This window comes from Fukomys damarensis, unplaced genomic scaffold, assembly GCF_012274545.1.
Source record: "Fukomys damarensis isolate Sample0158 unplaced genomic scaffold, DMR_v1.0_HiC HiC_scaffold_36, whole genome shotgun sequence".
In the NCBI taxonomy this organism is placed as follows: Eukaryota; Metazoa; Chordata; class Mammalia; order Rodentia; family Bathyergidae; genus Fukomys; species Fukomys damarensis.
The window spans coordinates 29,621,388-29,641,644 of NW_022900948.1; the positions used below are offsets into that span (position 1 = coordinate 29,621,388).

Below are 20,257 nucleotides of genomic sequence, written 5' to 3' on the forward strand. Positions count from 1 at the left end.
AAAAAAAAAAAAAAAAAAAAAAAAGAATGGAGAGAAGGTTAGGTTGGAGAGTGGTAGGAAGTGACACTGGAGACATAAGCCGTCACATCAGGCTAGAAGCATGATCTCATGGTGAAGTGTTGGAAAGCCATTGGAAAACTTTGAGCAGGCACATCCGATCTAATTTCCTTATAAAGGGTGGCTGTGGCTATTGGGGAGCAGGGGCAGGCTGAGAATGGAAGCCCAGTTTGGAGACTGTAATAGGATTCCTGTGAGAGATGATGGCCATCTGGATAGAATAATAGGAACGGAGATGACTAGAAATGGCCAAGGACAGGGAAACTTTGGATTCACTGATGGGTTAAATTCAGGGTTGAAGAGAAACTCCTGGATTTTGGTCTGGGTAGCAGTGATGACTGATGATGCTGTTTTATGAATGGTGACAACCCAGGGGAGAGAAGTTTGAGAAGCTACATTCTGCTCAGAAGCAGACAGGGACAGTAAGGGAGCCAGGCATAAAAGAAAGTCATGAGTGTGTGTACACGGAAGAGGTTACAATGATGGGCCAGGGGACTTAAGGGTAAAGAAGTAAGCGAGGCCACAGTAGGGAATGGTGGGCAGCAAAAAGTGGTAGGATTATTGACTTGGTGGCCCCAACTGAGCTATTGAAATGGGAACTTTGGAGTTAGTGAATTAAAAGGATGGGACATGATGGGCAGGGTACAGGATCTTTGACATGAAGATTTTTGATAATGATTTTTATCTGGGATAAAAGAAAAAAATCGTTAGAATGAACAAATGTCTCATATGCATGGACAAAGATGCCAGGAGCAATGTTTGTGTTGCAGAACAAGATTGTGGACCAATGTGAGAGGTTGCAGTTACAGAGCGCTGGCATCACCAAGTACGTGGCGGAGGTCCTGTCGGGGAAGAACCAACGAGCAGTGGTAATTCTTCCCCTTTTCTGGCTCTGCTGTGCCCCTGCCTGGATAAGACCCTACTGCTAGGGACTTGGTCAAGTCTAGGGTCCCTTTCCAACCTCACAGCCTCGTTGTGCTACAAGCAAACCTGGGTGTTCAGAAAGGGTGATTTCCCATCTTTCTGATCCTCAGTTCTATCATCTGGATAGAGTGGGCTTGTTCCTGGTACCTTATTGGGTGAAAAGACTGCTAGATGATTTTTTTTTTAGGTGTCTTGGGGTAAAGAATGGAGAAGTGTAGCATTATTTTATCATCTGGTTATTTTGGACTCAGTCCCAGAATTATAAAACCACTTAGGGACTTACAGAGTATTCTTTACAACAATTTTACGCAGTAGATGGCAGCAGATCCCTATTTACAAACGTATCTTGTGGTGGTTCACTGACTTACCCAAGGTCACACACAAGCCGGTACTCTTTCTTCTACATCCCACAGCTGGTCCTTTATTCAGTGGACTCATTGCCACTGCTCTGTTTCACTCTTAAGCATGCCCTTCAGCATAGGAGCTATGGATTTCTTTCTGCACATCTCCTTCTTCCCCATGGACCAGGTTTGGCACTGCCTTAATCAAGGCTCTTTCAACTGCACAGAACAGAACCCAGTTGAACTTGCACAAACAAAACAGAACATTTCCTGGCAGGATTCAGAGGTTTCTCAAAACCTACAGAGGACTAGAATAGAAACTAGAAAGCTGCTAGGTGTTCAGACAGCTATTCCATTCATGTCTGCTTTGGTTTTCATGATGATTCCTCCCTGGGTTTCTCTCCCCTTTTCATTTTATTTTCTTATCTTACTGCCCTGACACTTACTGCGCCTCAGTACCAGGTTGGTTAGAAGCTACAGTAGCAGACCCTGACTTTAAGGAGGAACTTCCAGCATTTCACCATTTATTTATTTAACAAATTCTTTTTGGGCAGCTACCATGTGCCAGGCACTGTTGTCCTATGTGCTTGGCATTCCATGGTGGACAAGCCATATGAACTTTCCTGTTTCGTGAAGCCTACATTCTTGTCAAGTGAAATATATGCCATGTCAGCAGGTGATACAAGCTATGGGGAAATATAAAACAGGAAGTGGGATAGCACACATTGAGGGTGGGGAATGCAATCCCATCTTCTGTGATTGGGAATGACCTCATTTAGGAGGTTGATATTTGCACAGAAGCCTAGGAAGTGGCAGAGTGGCTCACACATGTGAGGGAAGAGTTTTCTAGAAGGAGGAAATGGCAAGTGCAAAAGCTCCAGGTGGAAATGTACCTGGCAGGTGGGAAGACTCTCTCTCTCTCTCTCTCTCTTTCTCTCTCTCTCTTTGCTTTTTTCTTTGGGTCTGATGGGAAGCCATTGGGAATTTTTGAGCAGAGTAAGATGATGTGATTTAAGATTAAAAAGAACATGCTGGCTGCTGTGTTGAGAAGTAACTATAGATAGCAGGGTAAAAGGTAGGGAGACCAATTAAGAAGCTGTTGTAGTAACCTAGTGGGAGAATACAGTAGCTTGGACCAAAGTGGGTTCACTTGTTATTCATTTAGCCTCTTTCCTCCTCATTGTGCAAATTGTGGGTCTTAGTTTCTTCTGTTAAGCAGGGGTGATTGCTCCCTGCACTGTGTAAAGCAGGTCTTTGGGGACAGGGCACAAGGAAAGTGGTTGGCTCCTCCCACCTCTGGCCTGAAGAGGCAGCTTTGCTGTCACTTGTTAGGCAAGAGTACAAGGGCAGGTGCTTTATGCAACAGTTGCCTTTGGGGAGGACTGGTTACCAGGTGGTGTCTCCTATGAGGGAACAGTGTTGGGCTGACAGGCAAGAGAACTGGGCTCTGGTCCCCACCCCTGCCACGGACATGCTCTGTCAGTGTTACCAAGAGATTTTTAAGTAAGCCAGGAAAACATTTCCCATTCCATCATCCAGTCGCTGTCTGGGGGTACCTATTTCATGCCAGGCACTGTGCTGGGAGTTAGAAAAAGATGCTCATTAACTTCCCTGGATGAGAATTAGGTATTCTAATACAGAACTTGATGGAGCAGTCTTAGGAAATAGTGCATTTTTGTCCTTAGACATGGTAAAATATCACCGGGAGCACTGTTATGGAAACGGTTGATGGGGATGACTTTTTCAGCCCTTCCATTTTGCAGTTTCAATAATTCCCTGACCCTGATTGCTTGGCCTAGGTATTTCTTTTTTTATTATTGAGTTTATTGGTACTTTTTAGGTATCCAGTAGGCCTAGATATTTCTAAATGTGAAGAAAACCAGGAAATCGTAGCTGATCTCTAACCCTTGCCCAGCTTCTCCATTCTGTGGTCATGGCCTCATGAGGTATAGCCTGGCCGTCTGGATCTCAAATTTCTTTCAACCATATTTGGGAAGTCTCACTGTTGGTCTGTTAAAGTAAATGGTATAAACACCGTTACTCCCCTTACTATTCCCATCACAGACATTGCCATTCAATCCTGGCATTCCTTCCCGCCGAGCCCAAACCCTCCTTATCCCGGCCGGGGCTTTGCCAGGACCCAACTCCTCATTTCATCCCTTGTCAGAGCACGGCCAGCGCGGCGAGGGAGCTGGTTATCCAGCGGTTGAGCCTGGTGAGGAATCTTTGTGAGAGTGAGGAGCAGCGGTTGCTGGAACAGGTGCATGGCGAGGAGGAGCGGGCCCACCAGAGCATCCTGACACAGCGGGCACACTGGGCTGAGGCTCTGCAGAAGCTCAACACCATTCGCAGCAGGCTGGTGGACATGCTCACCCATCTGGATGACCACCAGCTGATTGTAAGTGCAGCAAGGCTGAGGGCACGGCCAGTGGCCAGACTCCCGTGTCTGAAAACATTGAGAATGCTTCTCCCTCGCAGGAAGTGAGAATTTGGAGCAGGGATGAATGACAAAGCTCTTTTGTTTGGTCTCCCTCTGAACCTTCTCCTAGGCCCTTATGTTTACTTCCTTGTAAAAGGCAAAAGAATTCTCTGTTTATCAGACCCCTCCCATTTTCCATATCTGATTACCTTGGATATCTGATTAGGTTCCTCATCTGCTGCCATCCTCACCCAGGTGGTGCCTGGGGGTTCACTGTGGCCTGTCTGCATCAAGAATCCTGTTAGGTTAGTTTAGCCAGGATTCCCCTGCCCCCTGATGTTTCCTCCTGGTAATTTTCCATCTATTTACTCCTTGGCTATAAATTCCTACTTGTTCCTACCCTATTCAGAGTCAAGCTCAATCTCTCTGCCCTGTTGCAGTAGTCACTCCATGGCAAGGGCCCTGAATAAATTCTTCCTTACTGTGCTTTAATAAGTAGCACTGAATACTTCTTTAACATGAGGGAGGGGGAATCAAATTATAAGAGGTTTTTTTTTCTTGGCAACTGATAGCAATATCCTTTTAATAGTGAGTTCCTTATCAAGCACCTGTTAAATGTTAACCATTGTACTGTGAGGCAGAGTTACAGGATACAGCTGCTAGCTGCTTCCAGCCTCATGAAGGAGGTGAATACATAAACTAACATTTAGGGTAAGGAAGGATATGTGCTTTGGTAGAGGAAATCACTGAGAACTAGGGACCTCACAATGCAGGCTGGGGAGAGGGTCAGGGAAGGCTTCCCGGATGAAGATGGTAAGAAAGAAGCCATGTCCAAGGAAGTCCTCAGTGCACAAGGAGAACGCTGTGCTTGATGGAGCTCCAGTATGAAAATACAGAACTCATTCTTAATTCTACCAGAAGTTACCATGATTAAAAGTTGGTACATAGCCTTTGCATGTATTTTATAGATGTGCAGGAGCCTCCAGTTTTGAGAGGACAGTGTGACATCTGAATAAAAACATGTCTGGTAGAGGCAGAAGAATGTAGAACAACTGAGCTCTCCCACTGCATTTTCAAGTAGGGCAGTTCCTGTGACTGCCCTCAATTGTGCATTTATTCAGTCACCGAGCTCCCACGCACAGTGCACATTCTGTCTCCAACCCTGGGACAGTCACAATAGAAGATTCAGAAAGTCACAGCCACCCAGGAGCTGACATTTCTTGGGAGGTGTGTTCGGTAAATGGCTGATGCTCCTGAGGGGGTCCCAGGGTACCATGGGGCAGGAGGCACAGAGTGACTCATTATGCGCATGTGCCACAAGGATGCATATGAGAACAGCCTGTAAAACTTGGTGCTGGGCCTAAGGAAGGAGGAGGAGCTTTTATTCCACACCCTTCACAGTTAAATAGGTTCAAGTCTTGACTGATGGTGGGTTTCTGGTGCCATGCCTGACTTTGTTTTATTTTCTTGCAGCAGAAAGAGCAGGAGATTTTTGAGAGGTAAGTTTGGCTCCAGGATCTGCTTGGGAAGTCACAGAGACCCTTGCTTTCTCCCCCTGCCTCAGGCCCCGCCACTCCTGGGAGAAAACACAGTGCTTTTCCTGCTCTGGTCCACACCACTGCTTTAGACCTACACAGCAGGACAGTGAAGATCCTATTAATCAGAGCCTCACCGCCACAGGCTTTTTTGTATATTCCTATATCAAAATGAGGTCACCCCATCTGTCCAAGAGTTTTACCACCCTTGTCTACAGACAAGAATACCGAGGCTCAGAAAAGGAAAGGAACCTGCTTATGCCCCAGAGTTGGGGCATGGATCCACTAGATGCCTCTACTTCATCCCCTTTCTCTCATGAAAGAGAGAGAGTGTAGGTCTGCCTTACCTCTTAAATTTTGCATTTTAATTATTCAATACTAAAAGAATTTCACCTAGTCCTACCTTGGGTTCTGAAGGGCTGAGAGGCAAGGCCTCGGAAGAGGCAAGAAGATATAATTTGCCAGGTGAAATAACTCATCAGCCTGGTGTTGCAGCTCAGCAGTAGAGCACTTGTCTAGCATGTGCAAGAAGCTGGATTTGATCCTCAGCAGCAGAGAGGGAGGGGAAGCGGAAGAGGGATTTAAAATTTAAAGTAAGTTTCTTCTATCAATCCTTCCCAATTCTATACATCAGAGGTGATCGGTCTTAATAGACGTGGGGTTTTAGACCACATTGTTTAGCACAGGAGAGTATGTGGGGTGTCTTATTTTGTTTGCTGATTTTGTTTGTTTTTTGGTACCAGGGATCAAACTAGGGCCCTCGGGTTTACAAGGCAGGTAGCGGAACCACTGAGCTAAATCCCCGGCCCTGTTTTTTTTTGTTTTTTGAGACAGGCTCTCACTATGTAGCTCAGGCTTGCCTTGTACTCACTGTGTAGACCAAGCTCCTGAGTACTGGGGTTGCAGGTTTGCACCACCACGGCTGGCCTGTTTGCTGATCTTTTTAACTTTTAAACAGTATTCTTTAAAAACACAGATGGGATTGTGCTCGCTTTGAGAGCACATATACTAAAAACACAGATGGGATTGTTTTACACCTGTTATCCTACCATTTAATAGGCTTAATAGACTTTCCATTGTTAGTGCATATAGATTTATCTTACTTTTTAGAAAGCCCATGAAGTTTTCCACAGTATGGATATATTCACATTTATTTTATTTTCTGTCTCTCTGTCTCTCTCTTTTTTGCGGGGGGCAGGTGCTGGAGATAGCATGCAGCCCTCAGTGTTTCACCACTGAGCCACAGCTCAGTGTGTTGTCTCCTTTTAACATAGGCATGGGTCACCCCCCCTTCTTCCCTCTTTGTCTTTCCACACTTTCTGCCAGTTTTCTCATTCTACTTTATCTTCATCATCTTCTTTTAATTCATTCTATCCTCACTATGAAGTAGATCTGAGTTTTGAAAAGAATTTTGATCTTTAATTTTTTATTTTTTGTACCAGGGATCAAACTTGGGACCTTGGGCTTTTGAGGCAGGCATGGTGCCACTGAGCTAAAACCTGGCCCATCTTTAATTTTTTTGTTTTGAAATATTTCAAACTTACAGAAAAGTTATAAGAGTAGTATAATAAGCTTCACCTAGAATTATCAGTTATTACTATTTTACCACATTAGATCTTGTTTAATCTCTCTTCCTATCTAGGGGAAGCTTTAACCTTCTTCCAATTATATTATCTCATGACCAGAGTTGCATCATACTTCTTTTTTTAAACGGGGTCTCATTATGAAGCTCAGGCTGGCCTTGAGCTGGTGGCAGTCCTCCTGCCTCAGCCTCCTGAGTGCTGGGATTAGAGGCATGCACCAACACACTCAGCTGAGTCATACATTTTTTGGAGAAAAACCTCTTAAGTGACGAATCTTCAGTCTAGCATATCAGGGGGCATATGATGTCACTTGGGCAATGTCCCATCATCAGGGGTGTTAATTTTAAGCATTTGGATACGGTGGTGTCTAAGGGTTGTGTTTATCGTGTTTCCTCATTATATGGTTATATTTTCCCTTGAATAATTAATAAGACAAGCATGAGGAGATACTTTCCATGTATATTGTGTTTCTCTTCTCTTTTACCCAATAGTCTTGCATCCATTGATCACTCCTGCCTTGATGTTTGTTTATTTGGTTGTTTGTTCATTCACTTAGTGTCAATAGTTTCATGAGCTTGCATTTTATTCGATGCATTATAGTCTGTTATTGCCATTTTTAATTTTATGTTCAAATTATCCCGCATTTGCCAGTCAGATCTCCGTGAGATGGATCCTTTGTCTTTTTGACAAGGCCCCATTATCCTTTGAACACTTTCCTATTCTGTGGCACAGGGATATACATCCCAGGCTCAACATTCTTTTCTTGTTCCAGCTCTGGATTCAGCTATTTCTCCAGGATTCTTGGTTTCTTTGAGTAATGGAAGATGTTCAGAAGCCAGGATCTGGCAGTAAAATGTACCCATTACTACTGATGGGTCATTGCTTCTGAGCCTTTTCAGGGGGAACGGTCAGAGCTGTGTTTGTCTAACTATTTCATGCACAAGTTTGTATCACAACTTTGAATTCTAGCACCACAGGGTTTTCACTTTTCATGCCCCTATTATATATTTGTATCTTTCTTCTTTTACAGTGAAAACCTTGGTTCCCAACAACATGAAAATATTTATTCATTTGCTCAATCCTACAATACATACAAAGTTGTTGGAGAGCAGCAAGGCCTATTCTATTACTGACAACTACAAGTAGAGTGCAAGATCTGTCTGCAATCCTTTGTGACCCTAGGCTGAGGGTGTATATTTTCAGAGAGCTGTGTTCAAAAGTTGTCAGGCCCCTTCTAGCTGGAACCTCATGTGTCTGAGAAATGTCTCTGCAGGCTCTGGTTTCCACATCCACTGCTGTGCTCTCTCACCTGACAGTGACAATAGGTCCCACTGTGTGGGCTGAGCATTGTAAAGCCAGGATCTGCATTTGAACCCTATTTTACTTCCATCCCTCTGAAGCTATGAGTTTTATCCTCATACAGAATCATGTGATTCTCTGTGGATTGTGCTATCCACACTTATTCTCAAATTTGTCCTGGGATGACAGCTTAACCCTGCTAATGCTGGCTCTTTCCTCCCCACCGGTTTGTTGGGGCTTCTCCAGATGGAGCCCCACTGCTCTGAGAACATGGCAGCAGGACCCTCTGTTGTCCTGACCACAAAGAATACTTTGTTACCAGAACACACTTAGTACTTCAAGCCCCTGTCTACCCTGTTCCTCCCAGGCAAGCCAGTCAATGACAGTCTTGCAAAAAGCTTGACTCCCATCCAGGACAGAGGGCTACTGAATGACCTAGTTAGAGGTGATGGGCAGGTTCTTTCCACTCAGGTCAGAGGGCCGCAAAGCTTTGTGATATCCCTACTTTACTCTGTATGGTGGTGATAAACCTATGGCACTCATGCCACAGCTGGCTATTTGGATCATTGAAAGGTCTAAAAGTTCGCCATCCCTACTGTGTCCTTTTGAGATTTCATTTCAGATCAAGGAAAACATGGAATGGTGCCTGTGGCACCCCTAGGTTTATTCTATTTTTGCATGAAGGCAGGGCTTGAACCCAGCTTCCCTTTGTGGCTAAGTCCCTTCTCTGAATCTCTGTTCTCTTCTATCAGGCAGAATAACCACTAAATCCTAGGATATGGCAAAACTGAAGTAGAAAGCAGTAACCTCAGCAGCTGTATAAATGGCAATTCTCCCTTCTTAGGCACCTTATGTTCCCCAATTACTTTTCCACGACTGATGATCCCTTCCTGTGTGACTGGTCAAAGGTGTTTGAATTTTAAGAGCAGAGGAGTGGCTGTACCTTCTGACCAAACCATGGATAACTTTACTGCTGCAGTAGGTTTTGGTTTTTGAGACTAGCTCTCACTACAGAGTTCTGGCTTGAACTGAAATATGTAGCCCAGGCTGGCCTTGAACTTGTGGCAATCCTCCTGCCTCAGCCTCTCAAGGGCTTGGAGTATAGGCATGCACCACCATACCTGGCTTCGCAGATTTTTGAAAGAATATATTTTCTGGGTAGGATGTTGGAGTAGAAACACTACCACATAGAGAATCCAGGGGCTCAAGTTCTAGTCCCAGCTCAACTATCCATTTATTGAGGGACACTCAGGAGTCACTTTTCCCTCAGAGCATACTGGCTCCAGTTTCTAGTACTGGCACCAAGCACATACCTCCCTGTAAACTGTCTATGTGCTTTGGATTCAGGACCTTCTTGAATGTTTTGTTTTATTTCATTTTTTCCCCTGGAAAGGACTGAAGAAGCAGAGGGCATTTTGGATCCCCAGGAATCTGAAAAGTTAAACTTTAACGAGAAGTGTACTTGGAGCCCACTACTGACCCAACTATGGGCAACAGCAGTTCTTGGATCCCTCTCAGGTCAGGAGCTGCCAGAGCCCAGCCCCAACAGGAATCAACTGGGCTTCTGTCTGTCTGTCTGTCTGTGTGTGTGTGTATGGTTTGCTGCTGGGTCACACACTGGGCACCAGTGCTTTTGGGATGGTTTCCTAGGCAACCAATGATGCTGAAAGCAGGCAGTTCAGTGGGGCCAAGGCTCTGGATGAGGATGAGCAGCTGAAACAGGTCCTCCTGCCCACTTCCAGACTAACCTACTCTGTGGCTGGGTAGGATTAATCTTGTTCCTACAGATCATGTTCCCCTTACATCCTGCCCTTCTAGGGAAGTTCATGACTTATTGGAAACGTCGGGTTTCTCTTTAAGAAAATACAATTGATAGTCAACTGGAGAGCATCTGGACCAAGAAGAAGCTGCCTGGATTTGCCTCATTTAATCACTTAAGAAACACTGACTCAGGCCTACTGTGGGCCAGGCCCTGTGCTGTATATTGGGGCTGCAGAGTGAACAGACCCAGTCTCCTACTTCCAAGAATTCTTGCTTTGCATGGAGATTCTCACAGAAGGTTTCTCCCAGGCTAGATGGAAGCTTCCATTCTCCGAGTGGTGGTCTTTGAACAAGAAATGGAAAGGTTAAGTTCGTAGATTGAATCTTGTCTCAATTTTACCCCCCACTCCAATATTCTTAAAATTTTGATACAGGCCATAGCTTGTCTACAGTAGATCCTGGCATCCGATGTACCTGATTTACTAGCAGCCCATTCATTCGGCTGTTGGAAACTGTATTGTCTCATGCTTCCTAGCTTCAGGAACTCAGTCCCCAAAATAAATCAGATCTGATTGCCACAGATACAGCCAGCTAGAAAGCAGCACAATCAGTGCTGGATGTGGGAACAAAATTTGGCCTTGCCACCAACTTGGTATGGAGCCTTGGGGAATTCATTTCTCCTTTCTGGGCCTTATTTCTATCGAAGTTTATAGATGAAGATTTTGGACTAATAGTAACTAGTGTTACCACATCTGCAGTTTACTGAAGACTTACATACTAGGCTTTACATGAATTGTTTAATTTAATTCTCATGGCCATGCCGTGATAAGTCCTCTTTGATCCTCATTTTACAGATGAGGAAACTGACACTAAGAGAGGCACTAGTTTATGTGAGGTCTCCCTGCCAATGAGCAGCAAGGAAACCCTTGGCTACATGGTGGGACCAGGTCAGGACTGGGGAAGAGGGGCTGTGGGCAACTCTGATAATTCTTCCTTTCTGGCAGGCACAGAGGATGTACGAATTGATGAGAGGACTGTCAGCCCCTTCCTGCAATTGTCAGATGATCGAAGGACCTTGACCTTCAGCTCCAAGAAGTCCAAGGCCTGTGCAGATGGCCCAGAGCGCTTTGACCACTGGCCCAATGCCCTGGCTGCCACCTCCTTTCAGACTGGGCTCCATGCCTGGATGGTGAACGTCCAGAACAGTTGTGCCTATAAAGTTGGTGTGGCCTCAGGCCAGCTGCCCCGCAAGGGTTCTGGCAGTGACTGCCGCCTGGGCCACAACACCTTCTCTTGGGTCTTCTCTCGCTATGATCAGGAGTTCCGCTTCTTGCATAATGGCCAGCACCAGCCCCTGGGGCTGCTGCGGAGCCCAGCCCGACTGGGTGTGCTTCTGGACTTGGAGGCGAGAGAGCTGCTCTTCTATGAGCCAACCTCTGGCACCGTGCTATACACCTACCACACGGCCTTCCCCACACCTCTCTTCCCAGTCTTCGCTGTGGCCGACCAGACCATTTCCATTGTCCACTGACCTCTGGCCACAGAAAAGTCAACTCCATCTTCCTGCCACCCTTTCAGGTCAGGCCACGTCCCCACCCAGTGCCCTTTTCCTGAGTGATGTGTGTGGTGTTTCTGAAGGAAAGGGGGCCCACACTCGGCGGGTAGATTTAGGTGCCATGGGGATCTGTTTCAGACCTGGGCACAATCTATAAATGCCGGCCATCTTCGGGGAACTTGCTGCTCCCCGGACCTCCACCTGCCAAATCCACCATGATTCTGCCCCTCTGGCACCCAGCATGGGGCCTGGGGCATAGTGAGTGTGCAGTAATTATTAAGCAAGTGAACAGAGGGATGGATGGACAGATGGATGACTGGGCAGATGTGGTAGTTTCAGGAGCGCTTCAGCCCCCTATCCTGAGCCTCATGCATATGCAAATGGTTGTCTGCAGAGAAGCCATAGCCGAAGCTTGTTTATCCTCTCAGTTTAGTGCTTCTCAATCTTTTTCATGACATGCACACAGGGTAAATATTTTTCTAGCACACAAAGATGACCCAGAAGGGATTTAGAACTATTAGGCTGCTCCTGGCCAGAATACTCTGGTCTGCCAGTGCTGTGTCCTCCTCAGGTCCTTCACTAGCACTCAGAAGCCCAAGGGACCCTATTTCCAGGTAACCTGGCTGCTGCCCAGCTATGGGCATCTGTCCCAGATGCTGAGGCTGAGTGCCAGCTGTGCCCACCTGAGACAATGGGCTTGAACTTCTTTCCTACTGTGGCTCTGCTCCCCACATGGCCTCTCTGATCTAAAGTGGAGGCCTGAGTGAAGGCTTCCAGCCACAGAGTGTTGAGGAGTATCAGCACCAGCCTCAGGACATGAAACATGAACATTATTAAAGGGCTTAAGAGACTTACAGATTTCTTTGTTGGTAATTGGCTATGTGTGACATAGTGGCCCATCTTCCTTAATCTTATGCACATGCTCAGAAATAAATGGGTAGTAGCTCATTGAAACAGGAAGAGCCTGGAAACCTTACTGGGACAAAGGGCAAGTCCCTTTGTGTTTTCCTCTATAAGGAGAACATCCAAGAATAGCGATCCTCAAACTGTCCAGGAACACTCTTTAGAAGCAGCCTTACCAGGCCTGGAAGTGTTGCTCAGTAGTAGAATGCTTGCCTAGAATATGTGAGGCCCTGAGTTTGATCCACAGCACTGCCAAATAAGTAAACCACACTACAATTTAAGTTCCTGGAGACAAACAGGATGAGAGACAGAGGCCCCCCCACTTTCCTTGGTAGCCACAAAACATCTTGAAAACCACCACTTCACCCCGGTCTGAGTAAAGGAAGGCTGTCTATGATCAGTGGGCTTTGAGTAAAATAGCCTGGGATTCAAGAACAAGCACTACTTTGTCTGAGCTATTTATGGCCACACAAGAATATGGTCTCCTGAATGGCCAGGAGCAAGATGTTTACCAATATGTTTATCCCAATCCTTAGGTGAAAATTTTTTGTTTATATTTGCAGTGCTGGGGTCAAATGCAGGATTTGCTAGGCAAGCACTCAACCACTGAGCTACACCTCCAGGCCTTTATATGAAATGTCTCGGATTGTTAGGTTTGTTCAACATTTTCTTGAAAAATTGGCTAGATCAAGGCAACAGGCCTCTGGTGGCAACATTTTTGATGAGACGATCTCTGAGACCACAGCTCTGACATCTTTGCCTGACACTCAGGAATCACTGATATCATCTGGCTTTGGTTTCAGGCCCAACAAAGACAGAAGGATTTGTCAAGTCCAAAGAGATCTTCCCTGCCTTCGCCTGGGCATGGCCTCTGCCCAGAAATCTAAATCAAAGACAAACTCTTCTGCCTGGGACCTGAAGGCCCCCAAGCCATGATGGTCCCAACCCAACTCCCTGCAACAGACCCACAGTTCATGAGCATGCTGTAGGAACACCCCCCCCAATCCTCCCTCCTCAAATGTCACCCCAACCCCATCCTCAACTCGGTGTCCTCTCCAGACCCTTCCCTGGCTCTTGTCACCAGAACACACACCACATTTGTGTGGTGTCGTTTGCCTGTCTTTTTTTTTTTTTGGTACCAGGGATTGAACTCGGGACCTTGTGCTTATAAGGCAAGGGGCAGAACCACTGAGCTAAATCCCCAGCTCTGCCTTTTTAAAAAAAACTTGATACTAAGGACCTCAACCCAGAGCTTTCTCACTGAACTACACTCCCAGCCCTTTTATTAAAATTTTGAGACAGGGTCTCACCACATCACTAAGTTACCCAGACTGGACTCGAACTATCAGTCCTCCTGCCTCAGCCTCCCAGAGTGCTAGAAGTACAGGTGTGGGTCACCAAACCTAGCTCTATGCTTTTAACCTATGGTATCCCCTGTGCCTGACACTGGGCAAGGCATTGAGATATTCAGTAAACACCGAGTAGATAGGTGAGATAGGAGAACAAGTGGAATTTTCAAAACCCAATTGTTTTTTCAGCTTCCAACTGTTTCCTCCATAGTTCTGACCTCCAGTCCATGGCTGCATCCCTGACTTGGGTGCCCTTCAGGGCACTATTCCTGTTCTAAGATCTCCACTGCTGTCTCCTGTGACATGTGTCCCTCTCTACTTACAACATAATGGTCAAGTCAATGGACTTTTGAGTCAGATGTGCCTGAATTGGAGCCCTAGGTTCTCCATGTGCTGTGACCACATGCAAGCTGCCTCCATTTATAAATCGGAGTCATTCCACCTATGGCCACTAGGTAGCTCTGAGGGTTATAAATGTAGATAAAGAACTAGATACCATACATAGGGCAGGCATAAATCAGCAGAGTTCCCTCTCTTTCAGACTAGAGCATGGTAGTAGATAGTGTCCCAACAGCACAATTTAGCACTCTGACTGTCAAACTAACCGCTGACTTCAAGGAGTGCCTAAGGTGAATGAGAGGCTTTAGGACTTCTCCTTCACCCTCTCTGGGTTTTTAAATTTTGATAATGGGATTTCAGAAACCCAATAACAATTGTGTTAAAAGGTAAAAAATGCCTGTTTTTTTGTTTTCCACTGCTAGTGTTTCACATGCTAGGCAAGCACCCTACCACTGAGCTAGGCGCCTAGCCCTCAAAAGTGAACGTGGGTGAGGTGAGGGAGGCTCATGGTAGGAAAGGGCCACAGGTGTGAATGAGAACGAGCAAGCTCAGAGACATGTGGCTGGTTAGTGGGGCAAGACTCCAAGCTCAGCCCTCACTCCTTTATAATCAGAACAAGTTATATGGCTGCACAGGGAGGGGCCCAGTCCACATATGGTGTTTGTTTAGGCCCAGCCAACTTCCTCCCCAGACTCATGGCCCAGGAGCTGAACCCTGGTCAAGGGCAGGCAGGAGATCGGAGAGTGAGTGGAGAATATGTTCTTCAGGTACAGAATCTCTGATCATGGGGTCCAGAGGCTCTGGACCAACCACCAGGAAACTGTTCATGCCTACAACCCGAGCCCCCTGGTAATCACAGCGGTAACTGTCCCCAACATGGGCTGCTGCGGCTGGTTCTGTATGAGCAAGCTGTAAGGCCTTCTGGAAAATGCGGGGGTCTGGCTTGGGCCAGCCGGCAGCCTCAGAGGTCAACACAAAGTCAAAATGTTCCCGTAGGCCCAGACCCACCAGGACATCCTCTAGCCGTCGGTCAAAGTTTGAGATCACTGCCAGCCGCAGACCCCGCTTTCGGCACCTCCTTAGGGTGGTCTCAGCCCCCTCCAATACCTGCCAGGTGCAGGGACTGCTGAAGTCCTCGTACAGCTGGTCAGCGATGGTGGCTACTGCCTGGGCATCTGGGACACCTGCCATTTGGAAGGTCTGCAGGACCACGTCCTGCCACCACTGGCGGGAGGTGAGGCCACGACTCAGGCCATAGGTGGGGAACCTGTGGTTCTGAGCCTTGTATACTTGCCCAAAGGCTTGTTCCAGAGCTGTGGCCTCCACCTCCAGCCCGTGTGCCCGGGCCTTGGCAGCATATTCCTCCCCTACAGGGCGGCGGAGCCTGAGCAGCGTGTCCTTCACATCCCAGGTGAGTAGACGGATGGGCAGTCGGTGTGCCATGGAGAATACCAAGTCTGTCCCAGGTCCACAGTGCAGGGAGTTACTGAACAGGACAAGACCACCCTTCCACAACCTAGCAGTCTTCTTTTCCCAGGCCTTGTGGGTCTGAGCTGCTGGTTAACAAGAGGCACTTTGGAAACATCTTCACAGCACAAGATCCTGGAATGAGAAACAGCAGGTGATGTGGAAGCTGAGGTCATTCCTGATGCTGGAGAGACTGGGTCCAAATTCTAATGCTGCCAACTGTGCGACCCTAGGAGAGTCACTCTGAGTTCCCCTCTCGTGTGTAACAGGAACATAATGACACGAAACTCACAAGATCTTGGGCTAAATTTAGATCATTCTTTCACTCTAAAGAAAATGTCAGAGCTAGATGCTGCCTCCTCCTCACCCGCGGCATTTGCTGTTTCTGGAAGCCAGGTTTGGGGGCTGCGCAGGCCGGAATAGCTTCCTCCCTTCCTCTGGGGCTCGGTGGAGCAATGTCCAGATAAACCCGCCGTTAACGCAGTCTCCCCAGCTGCTCTCTGCAGCGTGCTCCGAGGCGCGACGGTACTGGGGACCATGCTGGGTCCCGCTCCTGCGTCCCCTTCCCGGCTATGGCAATCCCGGGCCCCGTACCCACCTGGTTCTCCGAGAAGCCGGCAGTGGAGAAAAGCGCAGCTGCGCGCGGCTAGGCTGTTGCGCACACGCACTGGGCGGGCTCGAAGACTCGTGATCACGGTCTGTCTGTCCTCCTCTTCGCCCCGCCTCGCGTTCCCCGCCTTCTCCCCTTCGCTCTTGTATGGCCGCAGGCTCCTCGTTGCTCCCGCAGCTTCACCCAGCCTGTCGCTGTCACTGTGCACCCTCACCATGCTCCGCCCAGCCTCGTCCAGCCTCGCGCAGCCTCACCGCAACCTGCTTGTTTCCCATCCCCCCACCCTCACCCCTCTACTCCCTCAGATCGGAACGACCCGGAGGTACTCCGGCTAGTTTGAAAATAGGGGGTTTGGAACCCAGCCTGATTTGCCCAGTGCTGAGGACTTCAGCAGGGCACTGCCCTTCTGTGGTCTGAGGGTCTCGGATCTCTACAAAAAGGAAATTACTTTCAACTGGATACTTACTGCACCCAAGACAATTTGCTGAAGAGTCATCTGCAGTAACTCAGCTGCTTTTGTTTTTCTTTTGAGGCGGGGGGGAAACTTTTGTTTTTGAAAAAATAATGCGTGCTCATTTTTTAAAAACTTGGAAAATATTAATGTGCCCAAAGTGAAAGGCCAGAGTGGTTCCTCCAACCTCAACCATTTACCAACTGCTTAGTGAGCACGTCTGCCCTGTGCCTACCCGGTCCTGCATTGAGGGTATGGTGGGAAACAAGAGCTTTCTGCTGTGCCTGGCTAGTGTGGATCCTTGCTTTAGTGAAAACAGGTGTTAAAACTAAAGCAACAGTATGAATTTACAAGGAAAAGTTGCAATTGGAAAGCAAGAGAAAATAAAGTCTGACAAAGATCAAGCCAGTACCTTAGTAAAGGAAAGTAAGAGAAGGTTCCAGTTTAAGAAACTGAAGGGCACAGGTCTGAAGAATCGGGGCAGACTTCCCCATTCACAAAAGAAGGGAGACCAGTTTTAAGATGTACTCTGGTTGGCTGTACTGTATTTCAATCCTAGCTCTGGAGGAATCTTCATGACTGGAGAGGCAGTTTGGTCTCAGTCATATGAGGCCCTGCTAGAATCCACGGTGACCCTAAGTTTAGGGAAACGAGGATTTCTGAGAGAAGTGGTACGTCCCTGTAAATTTCTTATCCTGGTGTCCTCCTCTGTCTTGAAGAATACTGAGATGGGTTAGGTAAGTTTAAGGCACATTAACTTATTTTGCCAACTTGTAGACAGGCATTCCCTAAATGACTAACCTGCTCATATGCAGATCTAAGAAGGATTTGACCCAGAGTTTTATAAAATGAAGATTAAACTTTGTTCTACTCTTAGTTACATACTGGGTAGTTGTAGTCCCAAGTGAAGAGTCACAGTTTTTAGCAAAAACTGCTTTTAAGTCCCTGATTGCTTCAGAAAGAAAACACAGATTGTGCTTTTCATTAGTAAAGGTTGAAGGTTCAAGAGTTTGCCCTCTGTCCCTTCGCAGGCTCTGTGACACTGCCTGTGCGGAACATGGGAGGAACACCAAATCTAGTTCATAAGCAGGATGATTTCAGAGTGGTAAATATGGAAGCACAGGGGTGGCCGTGGGTGGGGAGGAAAGAAGGCTTCTCCACCTCCAACTGATTTTTTTCCATCCCTCCATCCGGCTAAAACAAGACCTATCTGTATTCCAAGTCCTGTTCGATTCATTCAGAACAGACTCCCCGCTGGCTGGGCTGAAGCCTAGGAAGGGACAAAGTGCAAAGTCACAGAACTGGTGCCATGTAAGGGGCAGCAAGTGAGAGGCCAGTGCCATGGGTCAATAAAGAATTTACCAAGAGTTGAGGAATATAGAAAAGCTGGAGTTTATTGATACACTCTAGAGAGCAAAGGATGAGTCCAAGAGAGGATCATGCTGTCAGAATAAAAGGTTGAGATTTTTATAGGAGTTTGAGGACATGAAAAGGGTTTGGGGTGATCAAAATGAACATCAGGAAGGCTTTTTTTTAAAAAAATTGGGGGTTCTGGGGATTGAACTCAGGCCCTTAGCGCTTGTGAGGCAAGTGGTGGAACCACTGAGCCAAATCCCCAGCCCATGAAGGCTTTCTTTGGGTCAGCTTGCACTCTGTTTATTTCACAGAGCACCTGTATTGTGTTGGTAGTTACACATTAAAGGAGACAATTTTGTTCTCACACAAGACCAGTAAGGCTCACAGTAAAGACACCTGTGCATGTCAACGCCAAAGAAAGGCCATTGGAAAGAAATATGTGTGTCATCACATATTTCAAAAGCCTGATTATTAGTCACTTTTATGTGGAGAATATTGTGGCCGCCTAGTAGGTACCAGTTTAGAGAAGCCCTCCTGTACTATCATTGTAGATTAACTTTTTCTGCCCATTCAGCCTCTATACCTGGGGCACCTGAGGGAGAACCTGATTCTGGGCACTCTCTTGCAAAAACTGGTTTTGTGTCACAAGCGTGATTCCCAGAGTGGAAATGGGAAGGGCTGACTGGAAGGTCAGAGGGTCACAATCCAAGAATACCTGCAGTTGTCCACTTTTCAGGGCCACCTAAAACCCAACCCCTTAGATTCTAGTCCCACCTCTGCTGCCCTGCCTCTCTGTTCAATTCTCTTTTGCTCTGTGCTTTGGTCTTCCAATATGAAAAATGGGAAGATTGGGCAAAATAACCCCCAGCTAAGTCCAGTCTAGCTTTTAAAGTGATTTCAAAGATCATTAACTGTGTCTGTGGAACCTCAGTGTCTCCATGTTCGTTGAGGCATAATACAGTAACTACACCAGGATCAAATGCGATCCCATGGAAGAGCTCTTTGAGAAATTTTTAAGTGATTTTTTTTTTTTTCAGATGAGAAAATTGAGACACCTAAAATGTGAGGTTTTGTTCCAGGTCACCTACTCTTTCAACTACGATATGCACACTTCCCAGAAGAGGGTGTTTCCATTTCTGCAACATGAACACACTCCTTGGAGCTGTGTATGTAGCTATCTTCTAGGATCTGCTTTTCATTTTCTCTGGCAACTTTTTCAGCAGAAAAAAAGGAGCCTTGCGTGTCACAAGAAAGCCAGTGGCAGGTACCTGACAGTCTGGAAGAAGCTTTTTGACTCACAAGTTCAAACAAGAGTATATTCAATGGATATCAGATGTCAATCAGATGACAGAAATCTTCTGACAACTTTACCCTTGGACCTTGCCTGTGTGGACACTGACTTGGTGATTGCTTCTATCGTGTTACTATAGTGGATGTGGGTATAAATTATTTTTCTTTGGGGAACAAAATTTCCTTTTTTTGTTAGTTGGTTTTTCGCTTTTCAGAGAGGGTCTCACTGTGTAGTTCAAGCTGGCCTCAAACTCACAGCTGTCCTCTTGCCAAGTGCTGGGATTACAGGCATGTACCATCACACCTGGCAAAATTCCATTTTCTTAAGAATCTCCTCTTGAAAGCACTAAATAAAGGCAAGCTGGCTTGGGCCCATGTGTCTTTTTACTTTTAATTTTTCATTTGCTTATTTTTAAACTTTCAGTTAAAATACACCTAGAGAAAAATTTAAAGAAATATACATGTCCTTGAAGTTTCACACAGTGAAAATATCCTTGCAGCTGCATCCAGACCAAGAAAATTTCTAGAACCCTAGTGTGTCTGTTTTCACATCTTGACAAATGGCATCTACCTTTTTTCTTTCTTTCCATTCCTTCCTTCCTTTTTCTCTCTTCCTCCCCCCTTTCCCCCCTCCTCTTTCTCTTTCCTATCTACCTATATCCCTCCCTTCTTTCCTTTTTTTTTTTTTTTTTTTTTTTTTTGTGCTAGGAGATGAACCCAAAACCTTGTGGGTGCTAGGAAAATGCTCTATCACAAAACTAAATCCCCAGCCCTATCCCAGCTTAACTGTGTAATTTTGTTTAGGAACTGTATATAAATAGGCTAGACAGCATGCACTCTTCTGTGTCCTTTTTTGTCAAAATTTTGTTGTTAAGATTCATCTGGCCGGCACGCCTGTAATCCCAGCACTCAGGAGGCTGAGGCAGGAGGATCACTGTGAGTTCGAGACCAGCCTGGGCTAAACAGTGAGTTCCAAGTCAGTCTCAACTACATAGTGAGACCCTGTCTCAAAAAAGCC

General features: G+C 46.5%; 2 protein-coding genes across 2 annotated transcripts in view; one reads left to right on the forward strand and one right to left on the reverse strand.

The window, feature by feature from the left end:
* The window catches only part of Bspry (B-box and SPRY domain containing), a gene marked incomplete at its 5' end in the record, with an annotated part of 15,069 nt that extends 3,108 nt beyond the window's left edge, over positions 1-11,961 (forward strand). Inside the window, 5 exons of the mRNA XM_010639466.2 lie at positions 828-926; positions 3,490-3,720; positions 5,215-5,240; positions 9,552-9,676; positions 10,924-11,961. Coding sequence (XP_010637768.1) covers positions 828-926; positions 3,490-3,720; positions 5,215-5,240; positions 9,552-9,676; positions 10,924-11,450 — 1,008 coding nt within the window. The remainder of the gene's footprint in view (positions 1-827; positions 927-3,489; positions 3,721-5,214; positions 5,241-9,551; positions 9,677-10,923) is intronic.
* A 2,567-nt stretch (positions 11,962-14,528) lies between these two features.
* On the reverse strand, positions 14,529-16,403 carry Hdhd3 (haloacid dehalogenase like hydrolase domain containing 3). Its single transcript, XM_010639396.3, has 2 exons — positions 16,131-16,403; positions 14,529-15,667 (listed from the first exon to the last, which is right to left on the reverse strand). Exon 2 carries the CDS (start codon positions 15,506-15,508, stop codon positions 14,759-14,761), a length of 750 nt encoding a protein of 249 aa, XP_010637698.1. The 5' UTR covers positions 15,509-15,667; positions 16,131-16,403; the 3' UTR covers positions 14,529-14,758.
* Positions 16,404-20,257: the final 3,854 nt, after the last annotated feature.

Excerpts from the sequence above, each read along its gene's own strand:
- Hdhd3 (XM_010639396.3), bottom strand. The coding sequence starts at position 15,508 with ATGGCACACCGACTGCCCATCCGTCTACTCACCTGGGATGTGAAGGAC.